Raw genomic sequence first — 17107 nt, 5'->3', positions numbered from 1 at the left:
AAACATTGTGACAGGCCAGTTTTGCAAATCAGTCTCCAGTAAACATCTTCACTGACCTCTCTACAAAAATCTATGTAATACTTCCTGAGATCTTAGAAGGTAACTCAGACCCCATCAGTACATACATGAAAGTAGGGGGCTTTTGTTATCTCCACTATGCATCTTTTCAAAAATTGCCAAATTGACCATGCCTCCAGTTCAAAGATTCTTCAGGTGCTCTTCACAATATTTTTTAACTACTCTTGATTCATTTGGCATCGTCTACAAACTTGTCTAGCTCACTGCTTGCGCTCAAAGCAAGATAATTTTAAACAAGTTAAAGATCCCTAACACAGCTTCCTGAGGGATTCCACTTCTTCTTTCCATTGAGAAAATTGCTTTTATTCTTACTCTTTGCTTTTTGTTTAACCAATCAGCTATTTATAAAAGGCTGACAATTTTGTTTCCTGATTGCTCAGTTTGCTTAAGAGCTTTGCACAAGACACCTTATCAACAGATTTTTGAAAAAGCGAGTACCTGTAGATAATGTCACTTGCATCCATGTGCTTTTGACATGCTAACTACAGACCTGGGGAAGCTTAAATAAAACATAATAAATCTCAGAAAAAATATGCATCTGAAAAACAGCAGCAGATTAGACACCTCAAAACCCTGAAGAAATTGGGGTTGTCTTGACAACCAAAAGCTGATGTTATTTGCATGTTGTTGTTTTTAAAAACAGCATAGAAAGCAAAAATATGTTTAATGTCTAATTTTACATTGGATGTTTTTCTCTTCTTGCTTTGCAATAATTTTGTTCAGACAAATACAATGTAACTCAGTTTGCTTTTTATTTAGCTGAACACAACTGTAATTAGTAACAGGCATTGATATTAAATAAAATGAAGGCAAATGTGTGATTATATTGCAGTTATTTCTATTGATTGTAACTCTCTCATAATATTGTAATTATTAAAAAAACTTTAACTGTTAAAAAACCCTCATTGGAAATAAACTTTGATCAACATCTAGAGACATATGAAATGACTGTATGAGATAGTCTATCTGGAATTGCTTACTAACATATAGTCTCTTAAAAAACTTTTGAAACAAAATTGCAGCTTTAAATATATTTGGGGGGGGGGCACCCACAAATTTCTAGTGCAATATATGCAAAAGTTAAATATATCAATATTAAAAGGGGATTATTATTATGTACTGTGTATGTATGTATGTATGTACCGTGTTTCTCATATAATAAGGCCGGGTCTTATTTTTTTTTGAGCCCCGAAAAAATGGCTAGGCCGTCTTTTCAGGGGTGACTTAATTTCCCCCCCTTGCATCTTCGGGCGGCAATGGCTTGGATGTTGACCTCGGCGTTGGTGGGGCACTTCGTATCGGGGTCAACGCAGGCAGCACCATATCCGGGTGTGCAACAAAAGTACTTCCTAACGGCAAGCCCCCCCACCATTCCCCCCATTTCGCATGTTTTAATATAGGCCTTAATTTGGGGGGGAGGGGCTTAATTTCATTTCATGCCTATAAAACATGCTGGGACTTCCTATTGGGGGAGGCCATATTGTTGGAGAAACAGGGTATGTATGTATGTATATATATTGATATACGATTGTCAGGCACATATATTGCTGAATTACACTTCTGATTAAGAGGAATGAAGAATTCAAATAGAATGAATACATGCTATAGGAATGCACTTTCACTTCTGAATAGTTTGGTCACAATGCCTCACATATGCAGAAATTCCAACTTCTACATGGCTGTGAAATCTACTATGTATTGCAGGATGCCCAAGGTGGTGGATACAACGTCCCCATCCCATCCAATGGGGAATTTTCACCTACAAAACCCTCCTAAAATGAAACAACTGCCCACAGGCAGAGTTGATATTTGTTTTACACAGGAGAAATCCATTTAGAATCTCATTCATTGCCTTTTATCACTCAAATCAATATTTTTTTAAAAATCTCAAACAAAAATTCCAACATGGCATCAAATCATGACATCACCAACTAAAAATGGAATAATTACTCACACTTTTATAACTGTTCTCATATGTCTAATCCAACTAAATATTCTACACATAACATGGAACACTCAAACCACACAGAAATGACCAGCTGATGTTAATAATCTTTCATACAGCTGATGAATGTGAAAAATAAAAAAGGGACTATTAAAATTATTGTTTGATGGGCACTGTCAATATTCAGTAGGATTATTTCATTCTGTTGGACAATTCCTAGGTGATCTATATATATTCTACATTTGGGCATTCATCTGTTGGCTATGCACACTTAAACACCCATAGAAACAAGGAAGTTAAGATTCACATTGCTGACAGAAACTGTGATCTTTTTTTTGTAATATATGCTTACAAATAATCCATGGATACACTTTTCAGAACAGTCTTCTCTGTAACATTGTGCAGGCCCAGAATAAAAATATATTTTCCCTGGATAATATATTTGGGCTACTTAAGTACGTTTCTTACTATCGTAGCCCCTCTCTTATTTTATTATATATTCTTTGAACTTTCACTTGATCATCTTGCAATATGCCACGCCATCCCTCACCCTACAATCTAAATACAGTAGCTTGGTGCATAGATCACTATTTGATAATCTATTTCTATGAACTATTTGATTACAATATATATATATATCCCTATATCTCCCTTTGGCCATTTAAAACATAATTGTTTTTATTAAGCAAATAATATTTTTCTTTATTCTCTTAAATGTATTCTCTCAAAATAAATCTAACATAAAACATGTATGTATGTGTGTGTGTGTGTGTGTGTGTGTATATATATATATATATATATATATATATATATATATATATATATATATATATATATATATATATATACACACACACACACACACACACACACACACACACACATATACATTAATAATCAACTTAAGGCTGTATGGAACAGAAGCAAGCAAGTTATCCTAAGCACCTACATAGACATTCCATTGTAAGTTTGCGTGATCTGCTACCCCATCCATCACCTATGTTGCCTTCCATAATAGTTGTGAAGCAACATGGCACCTCACAGGAACAGTCTGGACTTTCAAGAGATGGCATGTCTGCCTCAGGAAGCAAATCTGGGCTTTCCTGAAAGGGAAGCAACTCGCCAAGATTGTGGAGAACTACATGAGGGGATTCTCTTGTGTCAGAATTTCTTTGCTGTCTTAAGATAGGGTGCAACCTGACCTGGGGCATAGGATGCATGTGTGAAAGGAGGAATGCTCCTTACTACTTTGCTCACGCAGCATGTCCATCTTGGCACATGAGCAAAACAGTACATGCAATTTTCTCGACTAGGAAAGAATGGTATCCCTTCCTCGTTTTGAACATTATGTTGGAATTAGATGAGGAAATAAAGAGATCCCATTTGCCTTTGTCTGTTCCTCAACACATTTTTCCCTATGTCAGTCAGGGAGAACATAGAAGATATTCTCCTATCAACCCCAATCACTGACTTTTCTGGCTGGGTATAATGAGAGTTGTAGCCCATCAGTTTCTGTGGTGCACAGACACTTCCTAACCATACCACGTTCTTTTCAATTTAGATATTAAGACAAGATATGCATCTTACTGATATCATAGTTTTATGTCTTAGACATGTATCTTATCGCTCTAATTGTGTGTGTGGTGGTGGGGGTGGGGATGCTGTTCCATGATGGGAAGGTACACATGGGAAAAAAAAGCTACAAGAGATCTTAACATATATTACCTTTGATTACTACTATTACTTCATTACTATACTACAGCTGTAATCCTACACGTAGTCCTCTGAAAGTAAGTCCAAACAGACTTGGTGGGATTGACTTCAGAACATAAGCTATAAGACTGCACCATACAGGTAGTCCTCGACCTATGACCATTATTGAGCCCAACATTTCTGTTGCTAAGTGAAAGAGTTGTTAAGTGAGTTTTGCCCTGCTTATATCTTTCTCGCCACTTGTTAAGTGATTCACTGTAGTTGTTAAGTTAGTAACACAGTTAAGTGAATCTTTCTTTCCCACTGATTTTGCTTGTAAAAAGTGATCTCATGACCCCCCCCCCAATTTGAATTTTGATCTCATGACCATGGGGATGCTGCAATGATCGTTAGTGTGAAACACAGTCATAAGTCACTTTTTTTAACGCTGTTATAAACTTTGATGGTCACTAAATGAACTGTTGTAACTCGAGGACTACCTGTAGTTTCACAAGAACTTGATTTTGTTTTATTTGAAAGGACAAAACAAAACTAAAGCTCATCTTGCAAGGAGCTAAGGCGAATAAAGGAATATTTTCAAGGTCAATAAAACAAAATAGGTTGATGCAGACACTATTAGGCAGAAATCTCAACTGCCTAATTGTTCTGTATCAACGGTTATTAATTAACTAAGGGACCGAACAGCGATAAGGAAGCAAAAATCCCATTTTCATATTTTTGTTGAGGTACAGCCTCCTCATAGTAATTTGTTTCCCAAATCAATTGTATATGCTAAAAATATCTTTTCCAGTGTATCTGCACACAATGTGTTTAAGTATACTGTCAAAAGCTGTACTTTTCAGTAATTCACGCCTGCATTTTCAGTATCAGCTCTTGTCACATGAAGTTCACTCTTACTTTGCGCTGGGAAAGTCACAGCACATCAAGAATGGAAATTACAAACTTTGAGGATTCCATCGGGTAGGAAAAGACGATGAATTGTCTTACTATTATGGCATAGATGGGAAAGAGTTTAGCTTCTAATTGGATTGTAACTTAAAAAGCAGTTAGTAGGAAAAAGTTAACAGGCAAAGAAGATACTGCAATGGATTTTACAGTTCCCTCCAAAAGAGACTGTTTCTCCAGGACAATGAGCCAAGCAGAATCCTGGAAACCATCTTTTTCAATGAAGGCTCACAGTCTAGATTGAAGAAAACATGGGATCTGATTCTGAAACAAAATAAGATCATTCTTGCAACATTTAATAGCCATGCCTTCTCCACTGAGAGTTGATTGTAGATTGGGATAAGGGTCATGGATCTATGCAAATCTTCAATAACTCTTTAATTATGAAATTATGAATGGCATAAAGTGGACAAGGAAAAGCTATTCTCCTCTTCCCAAAATACTAGAACCAAATTGAATACATTGGAAGAATTAGGACTGACCCAAGAACTTTTTTTTTAAACACAACCTGTGATTACATTTTGGAATTCAGTACCATGAGATGTGGTGCTAGCTACCAGCTTGGCTGGCTTAAAAAAAAAAAGGTTGGATCAATTCATGGAGGTCTTGGGGATCAAGGAATTGATGGCAGTGTGACCTCCCTGAATCTGCTGGGAGACAAATGAGCTTCCTTATGTAGTAGGTTGGCCAGAGAATATTCTGCTGGACTAGATGGGGCATGGGGTCTGATCTAGCAGGGCACGGCTTATATTCTTAACTATAATTTTAAAAAGACTCTGTAGGAAACGCCTTTTATCAAAAGGCCTTAAAGACTTCTTTTAAACACATTCTAGTTAAAGAGAAGAAACATTAGAAAGTAGGATGAGGACTGAAGTGCTGATGGAAAGAGGTTAAAAGTTGCTCATGACATCTGCTGTTCTGTTATTTGTAGAACAGCCCTACTTTTGACTGTGGGAATCAATTCTAACTGAGTGAACGAAACAGTTTGTAAGGAAATCTATGCTTTAAAACCAACAATTCCACTGTGATTCACTATTAGACCTCACATTTATAGTATTCGGACATATTCTGGTGACTGATATAATTAAAAATATCATATGTAGAAAGGACACAAGCAATTTAAGCTGTTTGGTTTACGTGGAGGACAGCTGCTTGATTGGATTCTTCAGAATATTCAATTTCTTCACTGATTGGCTTGTTTCTTTCCTCATAAAGTTCTTGTCTGATTTCTAATGAAGCTCTATAATCATCTTCTTCAACAATTGCAAGCTCAATGTTGTTGTTGATCACCACCTCTCCTTCACTTCCCGACTCTTTTTCCAAGGAATCAACAAAGGCTTTTCCTTCTTCTGCTGGAGAAGAAGAACAGATTGGATCTGAAGTGAGGGTGCCCTCTTCACTGGCGGCATGCTTACTGCCAGGTGCTTCCCCTGGCTTATCTTCTACTTCTATGGATGTGTCTCCATCATGGACTTTCTTCACGTTGAATGTCAGGGGAGAGACCTTGAAAGACGAGCTTTTTGATGAAGAAGACTTCTGATGGTTAGGAGTAAAAGACTTCTTGATCTTCTCTCTCCGCTCAGGCGAGACAATCTTGGTGCCGATCTTGTTCATCTTCTTTTCAATGTTTTGGCGGGAAAATGCTTTCTTCAGGCTGTCAACCTTTTTAAGGCTGGATCTCTTGATTTTCTCAGCTCTGGACTCCTCTATTTTCTCATCCATGCTATCTTCTGCAAGGTCATCATGGGGCAACTCATCCTCTGAGGATAATTCCACAGTGTGCAAGGTTTCTTCCAAGGTTTTGTTCTCATCGACAGGCTCTTCCTTCCCATCAGTAATACTGGGAACAGGCTCTTTCACAAATACGCTGGCAGGGATTTCATTTTCTTCCTGTAAAGAGTTGATATGTGTTTATTCAAGCTTCACAAGACACAGACTTGATAAACAAGGCACAGCCCTGAATAACATCAATATTTTTTCTTTGGGATAATGAGGTAAAGGAAGTTGCTTTTGTGCCATAGTATATTCAACCAGTAACAATCACTTACTTCCTATGGAATTGTTCTTTCATACTGCGTAAAAGTAATGAGTTTATGAGCTGTCATCTACTATTAGAATAAAATACATTTTAGTCAACATTGCTATTAGAGACTAGTGCTGCTGTAATCGTGCCAACATCTTAACATCATTAAAAACAGGATGCAGGATCACTTCCAATTTCCCTATCATCCCTTCTCTTCTGGAACAGAAATCCACTCCTGTTAGGTTCAACTTCAATCAACAATACATCAATATAAATGTTAAACAGTTACCCATAATTCCTTGCTTGGTGCAGGATATGAAATGAACAGATGTGGTTGGTGGACATGAGTTAAACACTTGGGAACATTGTTTTCCCTGGCTACAATTTATTCTCTCAGTACTGGATCCAACTTACTCTTCTGATATGGATTCAGGATTACTTTTCTATCACGGCATTACTCCACAAAGAAATAATTCAGGATGGTACAAATTGCTCTTTATTTTTGCTTCTGCAACAGATGTAGCACTGACTTGTCAGATTGAGTGTCAGAACTTCGAACTTGCTAAAATAAGTGCATTTTTTGACCTGAGAAGTATACCCTTTACTTTGAGGTATGTGGGCTTCTGGCAAGTGAATTTCCTTATGTATTTTTTCAGATTAACGGGTTTTTCCTTCCCATGCCAGCATCATTGCAAAAAGATTGCAAACAGAACTTAGACCTTGAAACTAATTATAAGAAGTTATACATATGATTTTTACAAAGATAAAACATTGACCTATCAGAACATCAATATTATGCATGGAACTTTCTCCAATTCTGACTCCTTAATTATACTGGACTACAACTTTCTATCTAGCAATGGGCTGCATCAACATGTGGTATTGATGGTGACAGCCATCAAGGATTGAAATTGCCCCCCTGAATAATACGTTGCATACATATCTGGAAGGTACCATCTTCTATATACCCATCCATCATCCACATGTCTCTGTTGAACAACGACCAAAAAGAATACCAACATCATTTTTGAATATGTGTAGATCTCTAGGAGAGCAGTCCCAACCCTTTTTGTATCAGGACCGGTTTTGGGGAAACAATTTTTCTTCAGACAAGCGGTGGCTGCATGGGGGGAATGGTTTCTTATGCTACCTAGATCCTGTGTAGGCTCAGATAAAGCTTCACTCACTTGCAGGGCCCAGTTCCTAATAGGCTGCAGACTGGTACCAATTTGTGGCCCATGGGTTGGAAAAAAATTATAGGGGTAGGCCAATGCTATTTCTCTCTTTTCACCCACTTGTCAATTATTACTATTGTTTTACTTTTAATACTGATGGTGCTTTTTTGTATTTTGCAATTCTGTATGTGGCTAATCAATGGCCATAAACAAAGTTTTCCTTTACTTATTATTAGAACTGAAATAGTCTATCCTCAATAATTTAAAGAGGAAGGAAGATAAGCACCATATGAATTCGACCTTCAAACATCTGCATTATCTTCTAATTTTTGCCACACTTGATACAATAAAACTGAGTACATTAACTTATTCTTTGTTTCTTGCTTTTTTTTTCTTTATAGTTTCAAGATGGAAAAAAAGGTGATTAACACTTTGTTGCTATAAGATCCTTGAAAATTATAAACTAGCAAATCACTGGCAGAAAACAATGGAATCAATTTAGGTTTAACAGTAATGGAACCTTGACATTAGGGCATGAACTACCTAGAATGCTCTTGTACATATATTGGGAGGGTCATGGATATTCCTGCCAAGATGTGAATATGGGAGTGGCATGTGTAACAATCCAGAACAGAACAAAAAATTCAAATATAAAACTTAAGTGCAATCACTGAATAATGATGAAGGATGGTTAAATTGCAAACTTTCATGAATCAGCTTCCTCAAATTTCCTCAATATTTTTATAGTGTTCTTATACATAAAGAGTTGAATTTATGGGGGTCTTTTTAAAACTAGCCTCTTGAGTGGAGAGTAGTATTCATTCCAAAGGCTTAATATTTCTATGAGAATATCCTTGGCTTTGGGAATGAATGTTTATGGAAGGAAAGACCCATCTAATAAAGTTGTCCACAGGACAGTTTAACATCATCTAATGTGCTTTAAATTGAATATTATAGAAGCAAAACCCCACCAAGGAACAAAATAATAATTAAACCAGTTCTGCAGTACAGATAAAACTCATAAAATGTTAAAAATGAAAGATGATACAGAATCGAAATGGGAGGAAGCTATTTTGAGCCTTGATATGTTTGGGAGGAGCTGTGACAAAATAGAATATAGGAAATAAAAGGTATATAATGGCTCTCCTCTTCTGCTTAGGAATTCAAGCACGGCAATCACATTTTTTTTATTAAAATAAAATATATAACAAAGTATTCCATCTTTTGAATTTCCCTGCCACAAGAGAAGTTCAAAAGAGAGCTGGCTTTTACCAAGGACCATGGTATTAAAACTATGACACTGATTTGGAGAAAATCCTGCTACTTTTAAGGAAAAATGAAGCTATAGATGGAAAGAGATGACAAATGTGAAGAGGAAATGTACTTTCCCCAAAGCCACTGAAGGTAGGACAAGAAGCGATGGATGGAAACTAATCAAGGAGAGAACCACCTAAAACTAAGGAGAAATTTCCTGACGGAACAATCAATCAGTGGAATGACTTGCCTTCAGAAATTGTAGGTGCTCCATCACTGGAGGCTTCTAATAAGTAGAGACTGGACAACCATTTGTCTGAAATGGTATAGGTTTCCTGCTTGAGTAGGGGGTTGGACTAGAAGACCTCAAGGGTCCCTTCCAATTCTGTTATTCAGCAAAAGATAGCAGAAATAGTAGTAACGCTTCACTAGTATGGCATGAAAAGCAACGAGAGGTAGTCTTCAACTTATGACCACAATTGAGCCCAACATTTATGTTGCTAAGTGAGAAATTTGTTAATTTGCCCCATTTTATGATTTTTTTTGCCCCATTTGTTAAGTGAATGACTGTAGCTGTTAAATTAGTAACACAGTTGTTAAGTGAATCTGGTTTCCTTATTGGCTTTTGCTGTCAGGTCACAAAAGGGGATCACGTGACCCTGGGACACTGCAGCCGTCATAAATGTGAGTCAGTTGTGAAGACTGTAAATCACGTGACCATATGAATGATACAACAGTCATAAGTGAAAAATGATCATTTTTCAGTGCCATTGTAACTTTGAACAGACACTAAGTGAACTATTGTAAGTCGAGGACTACCTGTATAATTTCTTCAGTCCAATGAAGGAAATGCCAGGAAAGAAAAATATGCTAGGATTCTCCACCAAATAAATGGGCTACAAAAGAGCAACTGAACTTCTCATCTTGCTTGTCTGCCTTTATGAAAACCAAGTTCCACACGACATGTTACAGAAACCATCATATGAGCTAATAATAGTAGGCTTGCACAGCTTTGGAGCTTAGAATTTTCCAGCAAGTTCAGGGCTATTTTTGAAGTTGCTACCTGCATTATCTACTCATTCCTATACACTTCTGTCGCTCTCTTGGCTTCTGTTCATTTCGAGCCAGATAATGCTCACCAGATAAAACTCCCCCTTCATGTTGTTAGGAAAAGAACACGGGGAGAGAGAGAGTATCTTTTGACCTAGAACAAGATAGGTATGCCAAGCAAAATGTTGCAGTTACTTTATTCTGTTCCCTGGGAGAAACTAATCGCAAAATGCAGCAAGTTATAATGTTGCACTTGCCTGTTAGATAGTGCCGTTCCCTTGCCAAAAATGGTTTCTAGGAAGAAAGGTCACTGCCTCAGCTATCTCAGGGTGAGCATCTTGAATTTATTGCATTTTATGCTTGATTAAGCAATTGGGCCTTTTCAGATGAAGCTGGTGAAAATGCCAGGTCAGAATTTCCAATATTTGTGATACATTGTAAAAGATTTGGAACTTCTTTCATGAAATGCCATTTTTTCCCAAGTAAAGAAATATCACCTATTGTTCTGGGGAGTTGCTTTTCCCATAATTTGCTTGTTTCTTAAGCAACTTGCTGGGAAACAGGAATGTTTAGTTCTACTTTCGGAAGCAAGGGTTAATAAAGAAACAGAGGAACCAAAACACATTCATTCTGGCAGCCCTGGCACTGTTTTTGTTTGTCTTTTTATATTTATATTCATGAATTCAGAGCTATAAACACCTTTCTTGAAGAATCCCTGCTCTTCCCCCAGTCATATTCCTAGTGGATTGTAAAGAATTTTGAGAAAATTATTCTAGAAAGCTTACTCAATTACTACAGCTAAACCTGTGCTCCTTGCTTGCCATCCCAAGTGAGTTGAGAGTATGTCTAATATGCCCATGCATGAAGAATGCCTCTTGACATCATTGAAAAACTAAGATAAGTCTTCTAGAAAAGATGAATAACAATTCTGCTGAGCGGAACAGGGCTTTAGATCCAGGACATCTGAAAGGAACCATGCTGGGCAATTTTTCTGAATAGAAACTCCAGATCTTTCTGGAATGGGTTGAACAGTCTGACATTTTTACTATTTTTATTGGGGATTTATTGCAAAGCTGCAATTTCAGGAAAATGCATGTGTGCTCAAAAGGAGATGACAAGGGGATACAGCCTACTACCTCAGTAATGCCTTGAAGCAGTGGTGGTATTCAGCCAGTTTGCACCAGTTCAAGCGAACCGGTAGCAAGGATTTGGTGTGGGTCGCCGAACAGCTCGCTCGCCCCGCCCATCTGATGCTTGCTCACCCCACCCCGTCTAATGCTCGCCCGCCCAGTCACTCCTTAAGGTATTTCTTTTTCCCCCTCCCAACAATCAGCTGTTCCTAAGATCAGCTATGCCGGGATTCCCCTCGCTTACTTACTGCTTTGCCCAGGAGGCTTCCCTGAGGCTCAAGAAGGCAAAAAAAAAAAATGCCCTCCATTTTGCCTTCCTGGGCCCTAGGGAGGCCCCAAAACGAAACGTGGGGGGGTGCTGCGTACCCCATGCTCCATTTTCTGCCTTCCTGAGCCCCAGGGAAGCCTTCTGGGAGCAAAAATGCGGCCCTCAGGAGGCTTCCCTGAGGCTCAGAATGCCCCAAAACGGAGCGCAGGTGAGTGCTGCGTGCCCCTCCTATCCTCCATTTTCTGCTTTCCTGAGCCCCAGGGAAGCCTTCTGGGGAACAAAAACGCCCCCGCTCAGGAGTTCTGAGGTCCAGAAGGCCCAAAAATGGGGAGGGGGGGAGTGCTACTGCAAAAAGCAAACAAAAAACAAAAAAATGCACCCAGTTACATGGCCACGCCCCCTAGCCACACCCACAGAACTGGTAGTAAAAATTTTTGAATCCCACCACTGCCTTGAAGCCAGACAGATGTATTTTCCTGGGACTTTGTAGTACTTCTCTGGGGTGTCACAGGCAGGTACAACGATCATATTGATCCTGGATCCAAACTACCTTTCCCACTTGGGATCCAAATACTATGGATCAGTGGTGGGATTCAATTTTTTTTACTACCGACTCTGTTGGGGGGGGGGTTGGCGGGCATGGCGGGGGAAGGATACTGTAAAATCTCCAGTCAGAGGTGGGATTTGCCGGTTCTCTGAACTACTCATTTGTAAGTCTATGAGCTCTGAGCTTAGTTATTTCACTTGGCAGTCATTTAGAACAGCTGTTAAGGGAAATGTCTTCCACAAAATTTTCAACCCCATTTTAAAACATACTGTGGCTGTGAATTATGTTTGTTAACTATGCAACTCAAAAATCAGTGTTAAAAGCATATTTTTTATTTTCCTGTCAGCTCTTCAGCCATGAACACCTGATCTTCTTGTGAAACAGAACCTCGGGCACTCATTTGTTTTATGTTTAGAGAAAGAAAAGCATGGGGTTTTCTCTTTCACTTTATTTTCTTACTTAAATTATGGAATGGCAAAATGATTGCCTTTTTTTTCTGTTTGAGACAACCTGTTTCACTTTGGGACAGATTTGGGGAAACAAGCAATTAGCAGGATTCAAGCATCTGTACAATTTGGCATTTCTTCCATGTTCTCTCATCTGCCCTGCAATTTGGGAAAATAAGAAATATTGGTTCTTTTTTTCAAATTCTCCTGATGGCATTAGTATAAAAGTGAGAAAGTAGGGATGGGAAAAGAATCAAAGATCTTCCTGATTCCTTAAGGATTCTTCCAATTATTACATCCATCTTAGAAAGTGGACTCTGATTTATCTGCCTCCTACATTTTGCCATTATGTTTTGCCTGAGATGGTTTTGAATTTTAGAAAATTCAAAATGGCTGTCACTCTTAAAATGTCTCCCTTCTCTGCTTTTCACTGGAGTCTGCCATTAAAATAAGCAAGCAACTGAATAAATTCTAATTCAAATGTGAATCATATATTGATTGTGATCCTTGAAAACAATTCTTGGTCAAACCAGACAACTACTATCAGAATTAGCTGAACAAACTACAGAATGTGAATTTCAGTTCTTGTATACAACACCTTATATGAAATAAGGGTTTTTTAAAAAATGATTTAAGATACTGTAGTGAAATTCTTTGTGTGCTCTAATTTTAAGATACTATGATACTGTTATGATTATTTTTATCTTTTCTTTAATATTATTTAGCGGAAAGCTGGATTCAGCAAACCATTATACAAGCCAAGTAAAATTTAGTATCAAGCATTCTCACTGACAAAATATTGGAATACCATGATGTATTTTATACCTCTGAATCCCTGGAAAAGTAATTCTTTTGTTTGGATGTAAAAACCAACTATGGTTTCTTACATAAACTGTTATGATTGTCATCAGTATTAGGCTAACTCCATTTAAACCATGGCATAGCAGACATCTGATATCAACAGGCTAATAGTACCATGTTTCTCACAAAATAAGGCCGGGCGTTATTTTTTTTTGAGCCCCCCAAAAACGGCTAGGACATCTTTTCGGGGGTGAATTAATTCCCCCCCGCGCACCAGCGCCATCTCCAACAACAGCGTCTGAGTTGCTCCCGCTTTTCCCCCATCCCTGTAACAACAGGAAAAAGAAAACATTTTGAGGTACCTGGGAGCACCGCGTGCTGCGTTTTGGTTTAATCCCGAGCAGCTGGGTGGGCGTGAGAAGAGCCGAGCGAGCGTCTCTGCTGCTGCTACGCTTGGTGCTCCAGCCTCGGGCTCTGCAAGTTTGCAAAAGTCCCGGTGCGCAGCCCGTTCCTGCATTCCAAGCGCCCAGGCCGACCTGCAGCTATCCCTCTCTCGCCAGCGCCGTCTCCAACAACAGCGGCAGCAGCAGGCGGGAACCGTGGAAGTTACGGAGGAGGCTCCCCCACCCGAGAAGCAGCTGAAACGCTTCCACGGTTCCCGCCGCTGCTGCCATTATTGGAGATGGCACTGGTGAGAGAGGGACAGCTGCAGCTCGGCCTGGCCGCTTGGAATGCAGGAACGGGCTACGCACCAGGACTTTTGCAAACTTGCAGAGCCCGAGGCTGGAGCACCAAGCGTAGCAGCAGCAGAGACGCTCGCTCGGCTCTTCTCACGCCCACCCAGCCACTTGGGATTAAACCAAAACGCAGCACGCGGCGCTCCCAGATACCTCAAAATGTTTTTTTTTCCTGTTGTTACAGGGACGGGGGAAAAGCGGGAGCGACTCAGATGCTGTTGTTGGAGACGGCGCTGGTGAGAGAGGCGCCAGCACCGGTGGGAACCATGGAAGCTACGGAGGCCTGAGAAGCGGCTGAAACGCTGCCAGACATCCACGCCGACCACCTGCTGACCCAGGTAAGGGAGCCCTCTATGCTCCACCATGGTGTTAGGAGCGGCTGATGATGAGGTGTAGCTGCCTGCTGGGCACTCCTAATGGCAAGTTCCCCTCCGCCTTCCCCCCCAATTTTGCATGTTTTAAACTAGGCCTAAATTTGGGGGGAGGGGCTTAATTTCATTTTATGCCTAGAAAACATGCTGGGTCTTCCTATTGGGGGGGCTGTATTGTTGGAGAAACACAGTATATGATAGACTTGAGGTTCATTCATCTCCATGATATGAGTCTTCTCCTGGAATTTCATGCAATTCCCACAGAATCACCTACATGAGCAAACAACATACTGCAGGGTCAGAAATAATCAAGGATAAGCATCCTCTAAAAACCCTTCCTATTTATATAAAATGGAGAGAGAGAGAGAGAGAGAGAGAGAGAGAGAAAGAGAGAGAGAGAGAGAATGATATGATGGCTGTTCTGCTCAAGTTGTAGGTATTTTACTGGAGAACATTCTGCTCCTAATCAAAAGGAAATTCTACAAAGACAAACAAACAAACAGATTTCAAATGATGATTTAAAAACAAAACCCAACAACCTTTAGATAAAAAAAGAATATCAATTGCCTATTTATTCTGAGACTGAAAACAAAGGTTATTCCAATTAGCTGAGTTAAATATTAGTAACTACTTAGGATACATTTACATAAATAATATATAAAGATAGATAATAATATATAAAGATAGAGGGGGTGATTCACAGTGAAGTCTTTTTTAAATGTTCCAAATTATGAGCTGTGATTAAATCAGAAGGAAGCTGAAAAGTGATGAAAATATATTTTCTACTTCCAGATTTAATACGGCATGCTTCCATTTTCTAATTCAGTAGTGGAAGTACATTTGAATTAGTACTGATTTGAGAAGGGGGAAAAAAAGATTTTAATGGTCCTAATGGTTCCTGTTCATAATGAATCTTTGCTCAGAAAGCATTTGTGAGTTCTTCATTCTTACTACCTCTTAGAGGAAAAAAGCCAATGTGTCAAAAAGTTCTGCAGCGCTATAATATGTGCAAATTGGTGCACTGTGAGAAGAATTAATGGTCTTGTATGCTATGTTATCAATTTCTTTCAGAATCCATTATAATTTTCTGCATCTTTACCTTCCTAACTCACTTTGTCTTGATTTTTGAGCGTGCAGGTATTTTGTCAAACCTTGTTTCATTCTAATTCCAAGCACCAAATACAGTGAAACAATTGAATTTCTGCTATTTTCTTCTCTTCTTATGTGTTTCATTCCAAGATCAAACATTTAAAAACTGCCGTGTTTGGAATAGTCCTTATTATGGTTAGACTCCCCCTATCTCTAATGTATTTGGAAATTTCTGTTCCCCCGTTTATCCTATTAAAATTCTACTCTTTCAAACACCCAACACTACTTGCCCATTGTGGGTTGCCTCCTAAATTTGTTCATTGTGGGTTGCCTCCTAAATTTGTATCATATATGATGGGCAGAATAATGTTTCTTCTGCAACCCGAATGAAAAAAAAGATCATGCCACTTACATGATCCCTCAAAGCAGGAAGGAATGATGCCAAAGCTTAAAAAGGCTTTGCAAACAGTCGATTCTTGGCTGCTTGCATTTCTAACAACTCCCACAGCAGCCACAGACGAAAGAAAGAGAGGATAAGCGGAAACAAACCAGAAAATCAAAACAAAAGAAAAGTGAAAGGCCTTTGAGGTTTTATCTATTTAAAACAGACATTATCTCCTAAAGGTGCCTCAACAGCACAAATGCCATTTAGATGTACTGAGCTTCACACCCCAATAGGGGACTCAAGTATTTACTGTTTTGTATCCTGTCCTATTGTAAGGGTGCAGGGAGGGCTATGGGATTCAGTGAAATTCAATAAACCCCTACAATGGGACCTTGTGCCCTCATTTCATCATTCTGAAATCTGTATTCTCTCTTTCTGTTTTAGACAATGGCCTTGGTGTCCAATTATACACAGGGCACTTTTCTGTTTGATTCAAGTCAAGAACCATAAGAAGGCAAATCAGGGACTATCATGGAACACCTGGGTGGTAGATGGAACAGATCACCATGATGACATGTACTGTAATGATGACTGAATGATTTTGAAACATGAGTATGTGTACACCCACCCACATGTATTATCTGGGCAAGCAAATTAAATGCAAATTTCTTTTTTTAAGTGTGTTTTTAGGGTGGTGGTAATTGAGATCTAGGTGTTTAAGATAATTGACCAATGCATGAAGAATGAAGAATCTTTTTCATGGTATAAAGTTTCACAGTATAACAAGAGTTTTTGCCTTGTTTATACAGTCCATGTACTGTATAAAAATATGTAGACACAGCTAATCCCACCACTAGACATGGTAAGCCATCCTATTCAGTCAGTAGAGAGGGAAGGAAAGCAAGGGCAAGAGCAGCTCTGATTTCACTAAGAGCCTCCACTGACACCCCACAGTAAAAATTTGCATATGGACTCAGGAACAGCACTTGCTGTTTCAAAAATACCTTGATCGTTTTATCACTCATTCTGTGCCTTATGAAGGGATGTTTCTCCGTATAAGTAAATGGGGAAAGGTAACTGAAGCTTGCATATAGCCAGGAAAAGGCAGATTAGAATTATCTTAATCTCCAGATGCATGTATCAGAACAGT

The 17107-nt window shown here is 38.9% G+C and overlaps 1 protein-coding gene across 1 annotated transcript in view; it reads right to left on the bottom strand.

Moving 5' to 3' along the window:
- Positions 1-811: 811 nt before the first annotated feature.
- The window catches only part of CAVIN2 (caveolae associated protein 2), a 29061-nt gene continuing 12765 nt past the window's right edge, over positions 812-17107 (bottom strand). Inside the window, exon 2 of the mRNA XM_026667989.2 lies at positions 812-6571. Within this exon, the coding sequence (XP_026523774.2) occupies positions 5801-6571 (771 nt within the window). The 3' untranslated portion in view covers positions 812-5800. The remainder of the gene's footprint in view (positions 6572-17107) is intronic.

This window comes from Notechis scutatus, chromosome 1 (assembly GCF_049901735.1).
Source record: "Notechis scutatus isolate UNSWTSFEM ecotype Mainland chromosome 1, rNotScu1.2, whole genome shotgun sequence".
NCBI classification, from domain to species: domain Eukaryota; kingdom Metazoa; phylum Chordata; class Lepidosauria; order Squamata; family Elapidae; genus Notechis; species Notechis scutatus.
This window is presented reverse-complemented; position numbering and strand designations above follow the sequence as displayed.